Source organism: Symphalangus syndactylus, chromosome 21 (genome assembly GCF_028878055.3).
Source record: "Symphalangus syndactylus isolate Jambi chromosome 21, NHGRI_mSymSyn1-v2.1_pri, whole genome shotgun sequence".
NCBI classification, from domain to species: domain Eukaryota; kingdom Metazoa; phylum Chordata; class Mammalia; order Primates; family Hylobatidae; genus Symphalangus; species Symphalangus syndactylus.
Window position 1 is genome coordinate 55,306,617 of NC_072443.2, and position 15,068 is coordinate 55,321,684.

The 15,068-nt window shown below is 51.9% G+C and overlaps 1 protein-coding gene across 2 annotated transcripts in view; it reads left to right on the forward strand.

Annotated features, from left to right (window-relative positions):
- IQSEC1 (IQ motif and Sec7 domain ArfGEF 1) overlaps positions 1-15,068 on the forward strand; it is a 401,591-nt gene that overhangs the window by 122,937 nt on the left and 263,586 nt on the right. For both annotated transcript variants that reach the window (XM_055259256.2, XM_055259257.2), the window contains exon 2: positions 7,685-7,714. In XM_055259256.2, the coding sequence (XP_055115231.2) occupies positions 7,685-7,714 (30 nt within the window). The remainder of the gene's footprint in view (positions 1-7,684; positions 7,715-15,068) is intronic.

The window sequence follows — 15,068 nt, forward strand, 5'->3', positions numbered from 1 at the left end:
CTTCCCCTTATAAAACCATCAGATCTCATGATACTTACTCACTTTCTGAAGAACAGCATGGGAAAGACCTGCCCCCATGATTCAGTTACCTCCCACTGGGTCCCTCCCACAACATGTGGGAATTCAAGATGAGATTTGAGTGGGAACACGGCCAAACCATATCATTCTGCCCCTGGACCCTCCCAAATCTCATGTCCTCACATTTCAAAACCAATCATGCCTTCCCAGCAGTCCCCTGAAGTCTTAACTCCTTTCAGCATTAACTCGAAAGTCTGCAGTCCAAAGTCTCATCCAAGACAAGGCAAGTCCCTTCCACCTATGAGCCTGTAAAATCAAAAGCAAGTTAATTACTTCCTGGCCGGGCGCGGTGGCTCACGCCTGTAATCCCAGCACTTTGGGAGGCCGAGGAGGGTGGATCACAAGGTCAGGAGATCGAGACCATCCTGGCTAACACAGTGAAACCCTGTCTCTACTAAAAATACAAAAAATTAGCCAGGTGAGGTGGCGGGCACCTGTAGTCCCAGCTACTTGGGAGGCTGAGGCAGGAGAATGGCGTGAACCCTGGGGGGCGGAGCCTGCAGTGAGCCAAGATCGCGCCACTGTACTCCAGCCTGGGCAACAGCGAGACTCTGTCTCAAAAAAAAAAAAAAAAAGTTAATTACTTCCTAGATCCAATGGGGGTATAGGCATTGGGTAAATACAGTCATTCCAAATGGGAGAAACTGACCAAAACAAAGGGACTACAGGCACTATGCAAATCCAAAATCCAGTGGGGCAGTCAAATCCTAAAGCTCCAAAATGATCTCCTCCTTTGACTCCATGTCTTACATGCGGGTCATGCTGATGCAAGAGATGGGTTCCCATGGTCTTGGGCAGCTCTGACCCTGTGGCTTTGCAGGGTACAGCCTCCCTCCCAGCTGCTTTCACTGGCTGGCATTGAGTGTCTGCAGCTTTTCCAGACACACGGTGCAAGCTGTTGGTGGATCTACCATTCTGGGGTCTGGAGGACGGTGGCCCTCTTCTCACAGCTCCACTTGGCAGTGCCCCAGTAGGGACTCTGTGTGGGACTCCCTTCCACACTGCCTTAGCAGAGGTTCTGCATGAGGGCCCTGCCCCTACAGCAAACTTCTGCCTGGGCATCCATGCGTTTCCATACATCCTCTGAAATCTAGGCAGAGGCCCCCAAACCCTAATTCTTGACTTCTGTGTACCCTCAGGCTCAGTGCCACATGGAAGCTGCCACAGCTTGGGGCTTGCACCCTCTGAAGCCACAACCTGAGCTCTACATTGGCTCCTTTCAGCCAAGGCTGGAACGGCTGGGAGACAGAGCACCAAGTCCCTAGGCTGCACACAGCTTGGGGGCCCTGGGCATGGCCCACAAAACCATTTGTTCCTCCTAGGCCTCTGGGCTTGTGATGGGAGGGGCTGCTGTGAAGACCTCTTGACATTCCCTGGAGACATTTTCCCTATTATCTTGGGGATTAACATTCGGCTCCTCATTACTTATGTAAATTTCTGCAGCCAGCTTGAATTTCTCCTCAGAAAATGGGTTTTTCTTTTCTATCTGATTGTCAGGCTGCAAATCTCCCAAACTTTTATGCTCTGCTTCCCTTAGAAAACTGAATGCCTTTAACAGCACCCAAGTCACCTCTTGAATGCTTTGCTGCTTAGAAATTTCTTCCACCAGATACCGTAAATCATCTCTCTCAAGTTCAAAGTTCCACGAATCTCTAGAGCAGAGGCAAAATGCTACCAATCTCTTTGCTAAAACATAACAAGAGTCACCTTTGCTCCAATTCCCAACAAGTTTCTAATCTCCGTCTGAGACCACCTCAGCCTGGACTTTCTTGTCCATATTGCTATCAGCATTTTGGGCAAAGCCATTCAATAAGTCTCTAGGAAGTTCCAAACTTTCCCACATTTTCCTATCTTCTTCTGAGCCCTCCAAACTGTTCCAACCCCTGTCTGTTACCTGGTTCCAAAGTCACTTCCACATTTTTGGGCGTCTACAGCAGTGCCCCACTCTCCTGGTAGCAATTTACTGTATTAGTCCATTTTCACACTGCTGATAAAGACATATCTGAGACTGGGAAGAAATAGGTTTAATGGACTTACAGCTCCACATGGCTAGGCAGGCCTCACAATCATAGCAGAAGGCAAGGAGGAGCAAGTCATATCTTACATGGATGGCATCAGGCAAAGACAGAGCTTGTGCAGGGAAACTCCCCCTTATAAAATCATCAGATCTCATGATACTAATTCACTATCACAAGAACAGCATGGGAAAGACCTGCCCCCATGATTTAATTACCCACCACTGGGTCCCTCCCATAACACATGGGAATTCAAGATGAGACTTGGGTGGGGACACACCCAAACCATGTCACCCACCCTGAGTTAATTTTTGTATATGGTGAGAGATAAATGTTGTTTTAAAAGAATTTTGCAGGAACTCTGTAAGGAATATGGTGATAAGACAGATACAGTGCCTCCCCTCATGGAGCTGGTGTTCTATTAGAAAAAACAGACAATAAGCAAGTAGACAAATAAGACAATTTCAGATTGTGACATGTTCACAGAAGGATGAATGGGGTAATATGGCAGAGAATCTGGGGGGCCAGGGGAGGGCTATTTAGATAGGAGGGATACCAGGAAGGCCTGTCCTAGGAGGTGGTATTTAAAGTAAAATCTGAATCAGAAGACGGAGCCAGTGAAATCAAAAGCCAGGGACAGGACAGATCTTCCAGGAAGGGGGAACAGCAGTGCCCTAGAACTGGTGTTGGGGAGCTTGGCTGTGTGAGGGCAGAATGAAAGGGTGTGGCTGCAGTGGGGAGCCGAGGGGAAACTGGAACCCTAAGAAGGTGGAGGACTGAGCAGGGCCAGACCCGGCAGGCTTTGTGGGCTGTGTGTGGAATTTGAATTTTGTTCCAAGGGCAGAGTGCTGCAGAGTGGAGGTAGAGGAACCTGACTTGGACTGGAGAGCTGCTGAAGGCCTCATGGATGAGGCCCCTGAAATGTGCTCATGATCCGTGTTAAGTGAGGAAGACAGGCATAGTCTGATGTAAACTGTCATTTCCACTGTATGAAAAAATGGACAGGAAACGGCCGGGTGCGGTGGCTCAAGCCTGTAATCCTAGCACTTTGGGAGGCCGAGGTGGGCGGATCACGAGGTCAGGAGTTCGAGACCATCCTGGCCAACATAGTGAAACCCTGTCTCTACTAAAAATACAAAAAAATTAGCCGGGCATGGTGGCGGGTGCCTGTAGTCCCAGCTACTCGGGAGGCTGAGCCAGGAGAATGGTGTGAACCTGGGAGGCGGAGCTTGCAGTGAGCCGAGATGGTGCCACTGCACTCCAGCCTGGGGGACAGAGCCAGACTCTGTCTCAAAAAAAAAAAAGAAAAAATGGACCGGAAACAAAGCCCATAAGCATACATGCAAAAATGTGATAGCGATTACCTCCAGGTGGTAGGATTAGAGATGATTTTTACTTGTTTTTCTTATGCTTTTCTACATCACGCCATATAAGAAAAATAATCATGGTGATTTGAGAACTTGAATTTGGATCAGTCACAGCACTTAGTTGCAGACAACAGAATCTACTCTTTCTAGTTTGGGCTAAGGGGGATTTATTTCCATGTATTTTGACTCAGAGTCCAGGACCGAGCTTGGATGTCCCATAGCCAGGAACAACACAACCTGGACCATCACCTAAATCCACCTGACTGTTGCCATGGAAACCCCACTGCCTGTGAGGCTCAAACCTGGAAACTGGAGCCAGTTGCTTTGGGAGAACCAGAAGCCTCTGTTTCCTTCCAGCCAGGAGCTCATTTATCCACCCTGCTGTGTCACTCATGCCCACCTTCTCAGTCTGGACAGGCCTCTGCCCAGAGAAGCTGAGAACATTTGCAGAACCAGAGCTGCAAGGGCATCTGGGAAAGGTAGATTTCAGTTTTCCAGAGGTTCAAGTCCAGTGAGCATGGAAGGAGGGGCTGCACACATGGCGAAGGGGGCAGTCTGTAGGTTCCACCGCAGAAGAGGAACAAGAGGGACAAACACTATCACTTGAGCCTTGGCCGTCTAAAGGCCACCTGGAGGAAGGCTTGGTTATCCGCTGTGCTATTGTGAGGACAGCCAGAGGCTCTCCTTGTCCAGGGAGCACTGGCTCTCTGAGCCTCTTGCTTTTGCCCCCAAGTGCCACCAGGCTGACGTCCACCTGTCAGCACCTCCCCTTCCTTGCCTGGGGGAGCTCCTCGGCCACCTGTGAGGCAGGCCGATGTGTGCAGACTTACCCTCCACAGGAGCAGCCTTCAGCCACTCCCAGCTGCTTCGGCCCTGGGGTAAGAGAGCTGGAGGTGGCTTGAACTGGTTTCTAGGGCTCCCAGGTAAACTGAGCCTCAGCTTCCCACAGTGGTGGATATAGTGAGGTGCTGGCAGCTTGATAACAGCAATTGTTGGCCCCCTTCTCTTTTCTCTTCTCACCTCCCTAGCCCTTCTCTCTTCTCACTTCCCAGATAAACTCCTAGCTGAATCTTTATCTCCAGGTCTGCCTCAGGGACAGCCCATGCAAAGGCATCGGGGATCATCCTGTTCCTAGATCTCAACTTCATCTGCAGGAACCAGAAGCCTCCAGGATGCTCCTGACTATCTGCTTCTTTGCCCATGCTGAGTGCTGCCATAATCATAGGCACACACACACACGCACATACAGGCACACCCACCTACAGTATACCACACACATGTACACACATGCACACACGCACAGGCATCCTCCACCCCAGGGCTGCCCAGCCCCTCTTGTTTTTCTCCCCACATTATTGCTCCTTCAGCCATAGGACGGGCAATGTTATGCCAGGGGCTCCAGGGCATCCTCTGCATGTGCCATCCTTGGTGTAAAAGATGACTCCACTGTGTGTTGCTGTTGGAGTGTGGGTTCTGGGCCAGTGCAGTCCTGGCTTCCCACAGCCACATAACTTCCTAGAGCCTGCTCAGTGCCAGGCCCCATGCTGGGCTCCAGTGTGTGGGAGGCACCATCTCCTCCAGGTGTTCCCTTCCCTGCAGGCCCCCACAGGTCAGCCTCTGAGCTGCCCTTGCAGCAGCCTAACGGCCCGGAGCATGATCGTATCCTCAAACCACACCTCAGGTAGGCGGTGAGAGAAGCAGCTTTATTCATCAACCTCTGTGCTGGGAACGTACTTATCTCCTCACCACATTTTAGGGGCCACTTGTTGCTGTCATCCCTAATCGGCAAATGAGGAAACTAGGGCTCATGGAGATTAAGTGACTTCTGAGGCCACCTGGAAGCCAGTAAGGGGTGAAGCTGGGACTGGGACCCAGGAGAGTCTGATGGCTCAGGGTCAGTGCTTGTCCTCTGGCGTCCCAGAATGTGGAGCTGCTGGCATGACTGCATTGCTATGCCTCAGCCACATAACAAGTACTGGAGACCCTGCATGGAACGTGACAAAACCCTTACCCTTGTGGCATTTTCATCCTACTGAGGCAGACAGACCCTAACAGACATAAATAGAGAGCTTCACATGGTCCTGAGTGAAGGCCACAAGACAGAGATCTGGGATAGAGGCGCACAGGAGGAGCTGTGTGTTAGCTATCAATTACCATGTAACAAGTGACCCCAAAACGTAGGAGCTGAAGACAGCAAATGTTGATGGTCTTGTGTTCTGTCCTGCTGAACCCATAGTTGGAGTCACCCTAAGAGCAGAGGCAGGGGAGTTTCCTGCAGGAGTGCCCCAAACCTTCCTGAGCTGGAGCCAGTTGTCATTCCGAAGAAAGGATCCCTGAACGCCTGGGTGACCAATCCACAGCATTTATTAGGGAACTTACACACATAGGCCTGTGGTGTCATTGCCATGGACAGCGAGAAAGGAGCTGCTTACTCAGGCATGTCCGTAAGAGGGGCCCGGTTGCACCCTATGTTTCTTGGTCAGCGCACAGGGGACTGGGACACCCTACCTCTCCCTTTCTGAGGTCAGAAATGCAGGAACAGTGTGGCTGGTGGCTCTGCCTCTGGGGTGCTCATGTGATTGCGGTCATGATGTTGCCCGGGGCTGCAGCAGCTAGGGGTGGAAAATTTGCTTCTGGGCTCACACTCATGGTTGGTGGCAGGGGGCTCAGGTCCTCACCACCTGGGCCTCTTCCAGAGGGGCTGCTCACAGAACAGGGCAGCCGGCTTCCCCAGGGTGAGCAACCTAAGATGGCGATGAAGTGAAGACACACAAACACACACACACACACACACACACACACACACACACACACACACACACACACACACACACACACAGTTGGCCTCTGCTTGCTTTCTTTTCTGTCCTGGCTATGATCAAAGGGAAAACAAAAACAAAAAATAAGAACTTTCAAAAGCTGCTCCTGGGATCGCCTCTCCCCATCATCAGGCTTCCTGGGAATTTGGTGGAGGGTCTTCAGCCACCAGGGGCTGGTCTGCACCTTGTCCCATGGCCCCCAGGGTCAAGGAGATGCCACAGGTGTTTGTGCGCCATTCCCATCTCACATCACCACCTCACCTGCTGTCGTGGGGACCATGTGATCCAAGTTGCTGTGCATCGATGCTGAATTAGAATTGCTGGACAGGGAGACCAAGGTCCTTCTAGAACAAGGGGTTTGCATTCAGGCACCTGGAACACACATTGCTGGGGACTACCTGCCTTCTGTCTCGTTTGCTACTGGTGAGCGCGACCGGGCTGGGCAGCACCAAGGGAGGCCGGGTCTGAATCTGTGGGCAAGCTTGGTTCAGTTGGAAAGGCATCCCCTGGGGCTTTCTATGCTGAAGGGTTGTGCAGCATGTGCTCTGACTTCCATTCTGGTACGTTACTGAAAAGGCAATGAACAAAAAGACAAATCTCTGACTTTGGGTTAAGTATGTTTTTATTTCTCTAGCTCTCTGGCAATAAAATCCAATTTGGGACATCCAGGGATTAGATTCCTCAATGTGTTTGCTCAAAGCCCTTTGCTCCTTAAGACCCAGGAAGCCCAAGTGAGGCTTTAGCCATCAGCTGCGTGGGGTTTAATCCGGAAGTCCCTTTCCTTTGGTGTACAGAGCCGGAAGGCATCACTGTCAATACCACGTAGTCACAGTCTTCGTGAAAGTTCAAGTGCGCAGTACAATCTGATTGTCCAATTTCTTGACATTCAAGCTTGTCTCCTTTGTAATGTGGTTGTAATTGATTCCTGAGTACTTGAAAATAGAGCTGGTTCTGGGGAAACAACACTGGAAATACCAAGTAGGGGATGCAATGAGGCCAGTCGCACCGCTCTCACTTATTCATTCATTCACTCATTCATTCATTTAGTTGCTGCCCAGGTCAGAGTTCTGGAACCATAGACCCCTCCTCTGGCTTTGCTCTCAACTCCTGGGGTGTATTCAAATCCTGGGAAAACAATTGCAGTCAAGGTGATGGAAACTGGAAGAGGGTGGGAAAGGAACCCTAAGTCTTCTAAGTAAGAAGAGTGGACTTTCTGAATACAGTTCCAGGTCAAAGGAAGAGCAGCAAGAGACCCTGGAGTATTGGGCCTGGGAATGTCTGTTGAGGCTGGGGAGGGGACGCTGGGAGCAGCTAGGAGCCTCAGGGTCCCCACATCTAGTGTCGTTGTGCAGGTCTCCCGGAGCAGAGGGTTCTGGGCTCTAAGCATGTGCTCTTCTCGTTGCAGGTCTGAAGGAGAAAGCTCACGGAGCGTCAGGTATGTACTTCATCCACCTCTGTCCGTGTGTCTGAATCCTGGCGGTGAGCGGCGTTGATGAAACCATGTGCTTTGATTTCTCCCTGCGGGTCTCCCAGGTCAGACCTCTCCTCCCCTGGCTGCCCTCTTTGGCCCTGGCGTGTGCCCCAAGGGCCTGGGCGTGATCTGCAGGAGCACATCTGTTGGCTCTGCATCTTGGAGCAAAAGCCCTTCCCAGCTTCCCTGTGTTTAGAGTGACCTCTGCAGAGATCACCTAGGTTGGTGGTTGTTCCTTCCTTTCTGGGGCTGGTGATGGCCCAGTGTGCCAAGGCTGTGACCCGTCTAGGACCAGAAACTTCTGTACCTGACACCCCTGGGGCTGGGCTGGGCGGGGTCAGGGCAAGTCTAAGACGCTTGGTGGTGGGCCCGGCTCTAACCAGCCTCTAATAGTGCAGGGGTGTCTCCGCGGCAAGTGTAGTGCCCCTGCCCATCCTCGCCCCACCAACCGAGGGTAGGTGGGGGTGGACATGGAGTGGGCTTTCTGCCAGAGGCTCTGACTGAACCTAGAAGAGGGTCTGGTCTGAGACAGTAGCTGGGGTGTCAGTGCCCCAGCCAAGGGGCCTGGGGCCCGGCAGTTCTCAAGGCATGAGCTGGGGGACCAAGAAGGCCATGGGCATGGGAGATGGGGGTCAGCATGGTGAGGCTGGGGAGGGGAAGGAGAGGCCAGGAGGCAGTTAAGAGCCCATGGACCCCCAGTCCCCTTTGGCAGCAGATGGACTTACGGGTCTTAGTGTGGTGGCCTGAGGTGGCTGGTTTGTATTGTGATGTTACAGGCTGGGGAGATGAGATGTCCTGAGCTTGGCCCTGGGGGTGCCAGCTGGAGTGGGGTCCTCCAGGTACCTGCAGAACAAGAGACAGATCTGGGGGAGGCTGCATCCCAGGGAGCCTCTTGAGAGGCAGCACAGGGGGTGCTGAATCTTATACTTGGGGCAGTCAGCTATGTGCTTGGAGCAGGGGACACGGGCAGGGAGTTGGGCTCCAGGGAACCAGAGTCCAGGGAGTGAGAGGCAGGGTCTCGCAGGAAGCAGAGGCATGCTCAGAAGGGGAACTGGAGAGAGAGAGCGTCCCAGAAGGACTGTGTGCAGGGGTGCAGCCCAAGTGAGGGGACTAGCTGGGGATGGTGCACTTGGGCTGGCAAGAGTGGGAGCTAAAGGGGATAAGGGGAGGATGCCCGGGGGGGTGGATGGACGAAGGCTAGGGTCTGGGGATCCGAGGGAGGGGGCAGCAGGCCCCTTGCAGCCTGAGGTGTGTACCGCCGCACGGCCCCACCCTGGAACACAGCATGGTCCTGAGGAGGAGGAGGGGAGACTGCCCTGGTGCACGATGGAGAAAGCTCTGGAATGTACCATTAAGTGAGCAAAGCAGGGTGCGAGAGTACACATCTCACACTACTTTGGGGTAAGAAAGGGCAGATATAAGTACGTATATTCTTATTTAATTTGTCAGCAAAAAGAAGCAGGAAGGAAACAGATGGCTCTTTAAATGGTCCCTTCAGAGGGAGGGCAAGGGGCAGGGCCTCCAGTGCCTGTACGCTTCCTCAGGGCAGACCTAGGAATATTCCTGAGGGTTCCGAACCCTGTCAATGTAATACTTGTTCAAACAATTAATTCAAAACAACAGGATAGGGAGAGGGTGGGTTGCCAATCCCTGGGGCTGGCCCTGAGGTGGAAGGGGATTCCCACATGGACTTGGAGGGGCTGCAGGCTCAGGAAGGAGATGGCCTCGCAGCCTCTCAGGCCCTCCCCGGCCTGCCTCTCTGGGCCCCTCTGGGATCTAAGCTTCCCCCTGTCCCCCCGAGGTGCCCTTCTCCCTCTGTCTTCCAAGAAGGCAGCTGCTTACCTGAAACCCTCATTCTGTGAAAGTTCATGGTGGGCAGCGGGTACCTTACGGGGGGGTCCTGAGAGCAGCCTGCTCTCACTGGTGACCTGAGCGGGGGCCAGTGAACATGTAGAGTGAGTAGACCCTCGTGGTGGGGATCTGGTCTGCCCCAGCTCCGCCTGGCCCGGCGCTCCCTCTGGCGGATCGTCAGGAAAGCATTTGCCAGGCAGGCGCTGTGGAACCCAGCCCTGGAGGAGAAGGATGGGAACGACATTTCGGTGGGGGAACAGCATGTGCAGGGACCCCAGGAGTGAGCATGACTGGCTGCCTGGGGAGAATGAGGAATGGCCTCCGCGTCACAGGGGGACTGGCACGCAGAGCCGAGCATATGTTCCACCTCCGAGCCACACGGCTCCCAGTGGGGTGCACAGACAGGAGAAGCCGGGCAAGGGAGAGCGCGGATGGAAGTTCCAGCAGGGAAGGCTGTGCTGAGTTCTTCCAGGGCTGAAGAATCCAGCCCCAAAACGCCCTGCCATGTGGACATCGCAGTAGACAGTGTTGCTGAGGTTAAGATGCTGGGGTCAGATGTGATTCGCCATGGCTTTACCTGCCCTGGCCCATTGTCCCCATCATGCACAGGCATTGTGTTTCTTCCCCATGCAGCTGACGACTTGGGCCCCAGGCCTGTGTCATGGGTCACACCCTTCCCCCAGGAGCTGGGCCTCCCTTTTCTCAGGACCAGAGGCCTCAGATCGTTCAGATCTGACCCCGCCCCCACCCCCGTGCTTCAGATCACCACCCTCTGGACAGAGAGCCACCAGATCTGTTCTTCCAGAGCAGTGTCCGTGCGAGGTCTGCGTCACCAAACCCGGGATCCTGACTGCGGTTCTCTTTGAGCGCTTCTACCCTCTCCAGATCCGCTAGAGGGGAGGTTGGAAAACTAAAGTGTGACCACGGCCCTCCCCCGCTTCTCCCCCAGGACTCCCCCTGGCCTGACACACTGTAGCAGTGGCCCTGGTGGTCCCTGGACGCCACACCCCTACCAGTGCAGCTGAGCTTCCACAACCTTCCCGTGCGCACCTCCAGCTCCCACCAAATGATGCCACTCGCCTTTCTAAATGCGGCCCATGATTCCTGCTTGCCTGCCCCCTGCTGTCTGTGACTCAGGATGTTTCCTCTGTTTGGAAAATGCTCCACCCGACCCCCTGAAGATCCCTTCCTTTCTCAGAGCCCCCATGGTGGCTGCCTTTCTGGAGCTTTGAGGGGAGCTGGGGCTGACAGGGTGGCCTCCTGATTGCCTCTGTGGCTTTTTATGCTTCACTTTTGATATCCCAGTTCCTTCTGCTTTGTGTCCAAATGACTTAAGCATTTGTCTTTCCTCTCAGGCAGAGGAAGGCCCCCAGGACAGAGGTGAGGCCCTTGAGTTGTGGTTAGATGGTGCCAGCACCTGTGGGGCACAGAACAGGCACCCGGGGGGTGTCTGTGCAGTGGATTCATCTTGGCCTTGCTGGGAGCCCTGGGCAGGATGCCTTGCACAGAACAGGCACATGTTCATGTGTGTTTGATTGGACTTAGGACTCATAAATATTTTCAGGCCATAAACCAGAAGGAAGAGGAAAAATGGACCACCCCCATGCTCAGTGGAGACCACCCCTAACACCCTCCCCTCACCAAACACTCACTAAAATTAGTGGACAGAGATTCTGCATTTGAGAAATCAGTGAAGCCGTGTATGGATTTTATTTGCCTAAGGAAGGTATGACTGACCTTGAGAGCTCATGGCTTGTGCTAAATATTAAGGACACACAGGGGCAGGGCTTGGGGGCTCATGCTTGTAATCCCAGCACTTTGGGAGGCCAAGGCAGGAAGATCATTTGAGGCCAGGAGTCCAAGACTATCCTGGGCAACATAGCCGGACCCCGTCTCTACCAAAAATAAATTTAAAAAATTAAGGATAGCCCTGAGAGACACCTCCTCCCCACCAGCTCTCTCCCTGCCCCAAGGTCCCTGCTTGGTGAGATTCTTGTTCTTTAGACTCAAATGATTGGAGTTGCCACCTTTCTGGTTTGCTTTTCTCAGCCTCCGGAGCAGCAGGGAAGTGCTTTTGCATGGAGAAGCCTGTTTGTGAATTCACGCTCACTACTTTTCCCTGAGGCAAAACATTTGCAAGATCAGATACATTCATTTTCCACAAATGAAATGACTCATTTTTTGACCATTTTGCAAATGTAGGACTTTGCTCATTGTCCCCCGGGAGGATGTGTCTGCTTTTAACTCCATCAAGAGGAAGGCTGTGGAGGCCGTCAAATGTGAATCTTCTAATGATTTATTTATGGAAGAGGGACCATAGGAAGAGAAGAGGTTTGTGGAGTTTGGAGTCTGCAAAAATGAATGACCGGGTAGAGGGTCCAGAGAGAATGTGGATACTGGTTTGAAAGTGCCAGGGCTTTCTGCAGGGTGCAAGCATTATCTTTTTTCCCCCCAGCACTCCGTCAAATCCTTGAAATTAACTCAACTACATTCAGTCATAGGAATAAGTTCCATTCAATGAGTTCTCACTATGGGTGGGGGCCTCACCTCATCTGCACAACCAACCGCACCCTTTTAAGAGAGTTATTATTGGCCCTTATTTTTTCAGCTCTGGGAAATTGAGGCTGAGAAGCACAAAACGGCTTGCCTAGGATGACGTGGATTTCGAGTGCAAAGGTGGGATGCCGTGCACCAAAGCCTTTGCAAGTCAGCGTCGCCTGTGGTGCTTGTTGAAAATACAGATTTCCAGGCCCTATCCCTTTCATGCCTCACTCAGTAGGTCTGGGCAGGGTCTGGGAATCTGCAGTTTTTTGAGATGAGGTCTTGTTCTTGTCGTTCAGGCTGGAGTGCAGTGACGCAATCTCGGCTTAAGTCATTTGGACACATGCTTAAGTCATTTGGACACAAAGCAGAAGGAACTGGGATATCAAAAGTGAAGCATAAAAAGCCACAGAGGCAATCAGGAGGCCACCCTGTCAGCCCCAGCTCCCCTCAAAGCTCCCATCCTCCCAGGTTCAAGTGATTCTCCTGCTTCAGCCTCCCGAGAAGCTGGGATTGCAGGTGCCTGCCACCAGGACCAGCTAATTTTTATAGTTTTAGTAGAAACAGGTTTCACTATGTTGGCCAGGCTGGTCTCAAACTCCTGACCTCAAGTAATCTGCTTGCTTCAACCTCCCAAAGTGTTGGGATTACAGGCGTGAGTCACTGCTCCCAGCCTGAATCTGCATTTTAAATAAGCGCCCACATGATCTTAACAGGCTGCCTGAACATATGGTCTCTCCAAGGAAACAGAATTTCTCCAAGTATGCCAGTGTCCAGTGGCAGACACGTACCCTTCATAAGCATGAGCTGACTGAAGTGCAGAAATTTTGCTTCTAACACTTAGAAGATTTTTTTTTTTTTTTTTTTTTTTTTTTGAGACCGAGTGCTACTCTGTCACCCAGGCTGGAATGCAGTGGTGTGATCTCAGCTCATTGCAACCTCTGCCTCCTGGGTTCCAGTGATTCTCGTGCCTCAGCCTCCTGAGTGGCTGGGACTACAGGCGCACACCACCACGCTTGGCTAATTTTTGTATTTTTAGTAGAGATGCGGTTTTGTCATGTTGCCCAGACTGAACTTGAACACCTGGGCTCAAGTGATCTGCCTGTCTTGGCCTCCCAAAGTGCTGGGATTACCACGCCCAGCCCTGACCTTAGAAGCATATTGCATGAGGTGGTCCCATGTAGGTCGCCTCCCCGTCAGGACTCTGAACGTTGACTGGCATTTTCCAAAGGCAACAGCAAGGCTCAGGGCTGGACAATGAGGAGAGCCCGAGGACTGTTTTGTTTGGGGATGGTGGGGAAGCTTCTGGAGACGGTGGGCCTGGTTACCAGCATTGGCTCAGCTGGAACCAAGATGTGTGAGTAAACGTAATTAGTCCAAACAAATCCAGTTTTCTGTCTCCATACCAAGGCAAAACAGCCTTTGTAATTAACTGGGCCTTTTTCCCCAAACCCAAAATGAGAACGCACAGTTTATTTTGTTCACAAGGAGGTATGAAAACTGCTGAACGTGGCAGACAAAGCTGGGAGTGTTTGCTGTGCCAGGTAAACAGAGCTGAACACTTTCTCTCCAGGAAGGAATGGGAGCAGGCTCCAAATGTGAGAGACGGGCTGGGGCTGGGCCGGGGCCCTCTACCACTGTCCAGCCATGTTTTGGAGGTGCTGGACTGAGGGCTGAGCCAGCGGCCTCTGGAGGCGAGTGGACATTTCTTAGCACTGTGGAATCAAAAGAGTGCAGGCACTGGGGGCAGATAATCTTGAATTCAAATCCTTTCTGTTTGTCTTACCCTCGTGTCACCATGCAACAACCACTGAGCTCTCCAAGCCTCAGATTTCACACTCATTCAATAGTCTTTATTGAACACCTGCTGTGTCTTTGTGCTAACTACTAAGGGTGTGAAGACCAATGAGATACAGTTAATTTCTGCCCCATGATGAAATCGGAGCAAAGACTTTAGCCTCAAGGCCATGGACCAATTAAATGAGGTGTAGATGGAACAGCACATGCCATGTCATACCATTCAGTTAGCATCCATTTCCTTTCTTCTCCCTCTGCCACAGTCTGTGGAGAAGCAGCTGCTCAGAATCCTGAGGGAGGGTCTGAGGCAAGCCCATGTTTACATGAGCAGGATGTGGTAGCCGCTGCTTGGATAGTGTGCCCTTTTGGCTGTCCTCCTTCCTTCCTTTGCTCCCCTGGGTTTATGATTGAGATTTCTTGGGCATTCTTGACTTTGGTGGACTTTACTTTTCCATCTCCTTGACTCTCTGTGCTGTATCCTGAGCAATTTCCTCAGGATGGTCTTCTAGTTCACTAGTGCTTTCTTCAGCTGTGTTCATTCTGCTGTGTGGCCCATGAATTGTGGGTCCCTGAGACCCTTGAATGGCCTCTGGATACCCTCAGCCTGCTTCCGGAGGCACTACTGGTCCTTTCTTTACACAGGAAGTAGAAAGATCTTATAGGAGCCACATTGAAGTCACTGGGCAAAAACCTATCTGACTGGGTGTATTTTGCGTTTTGATTTGTTTTCTATGAACTTGTGTAGAGAAGTAATAACTGACTGTTTAGAAGATGGGGCAGAGATATTGGTGCGGGGGCAAGGGAGTCTACTAATGGGGAAATAGACTAAATCCCAAAATACATTTAGTAAGCCTTGTCTAAACATCTGCTTCTATTGCAACCAAATCTTAAAGGTACTTAGAAGGTGGTGACACAATGTGTATGTGTGCATCTGACCCAGGTCCAGTGTTTGGGAGAGTGAGGACTTTGAAACCAGGGTCTAAGCTGAATGACCTTGGTCAAATGATTCAAATTCCCTGAGCCTCAGTGTCCTTATCTCAAATGGAAATGAAGACATCTAGCCCCCAGAGTTTTCTTGATCTTGTCCACATCTGACTCTCCATTCTCTCCTCCATCACTGTGGTCATCA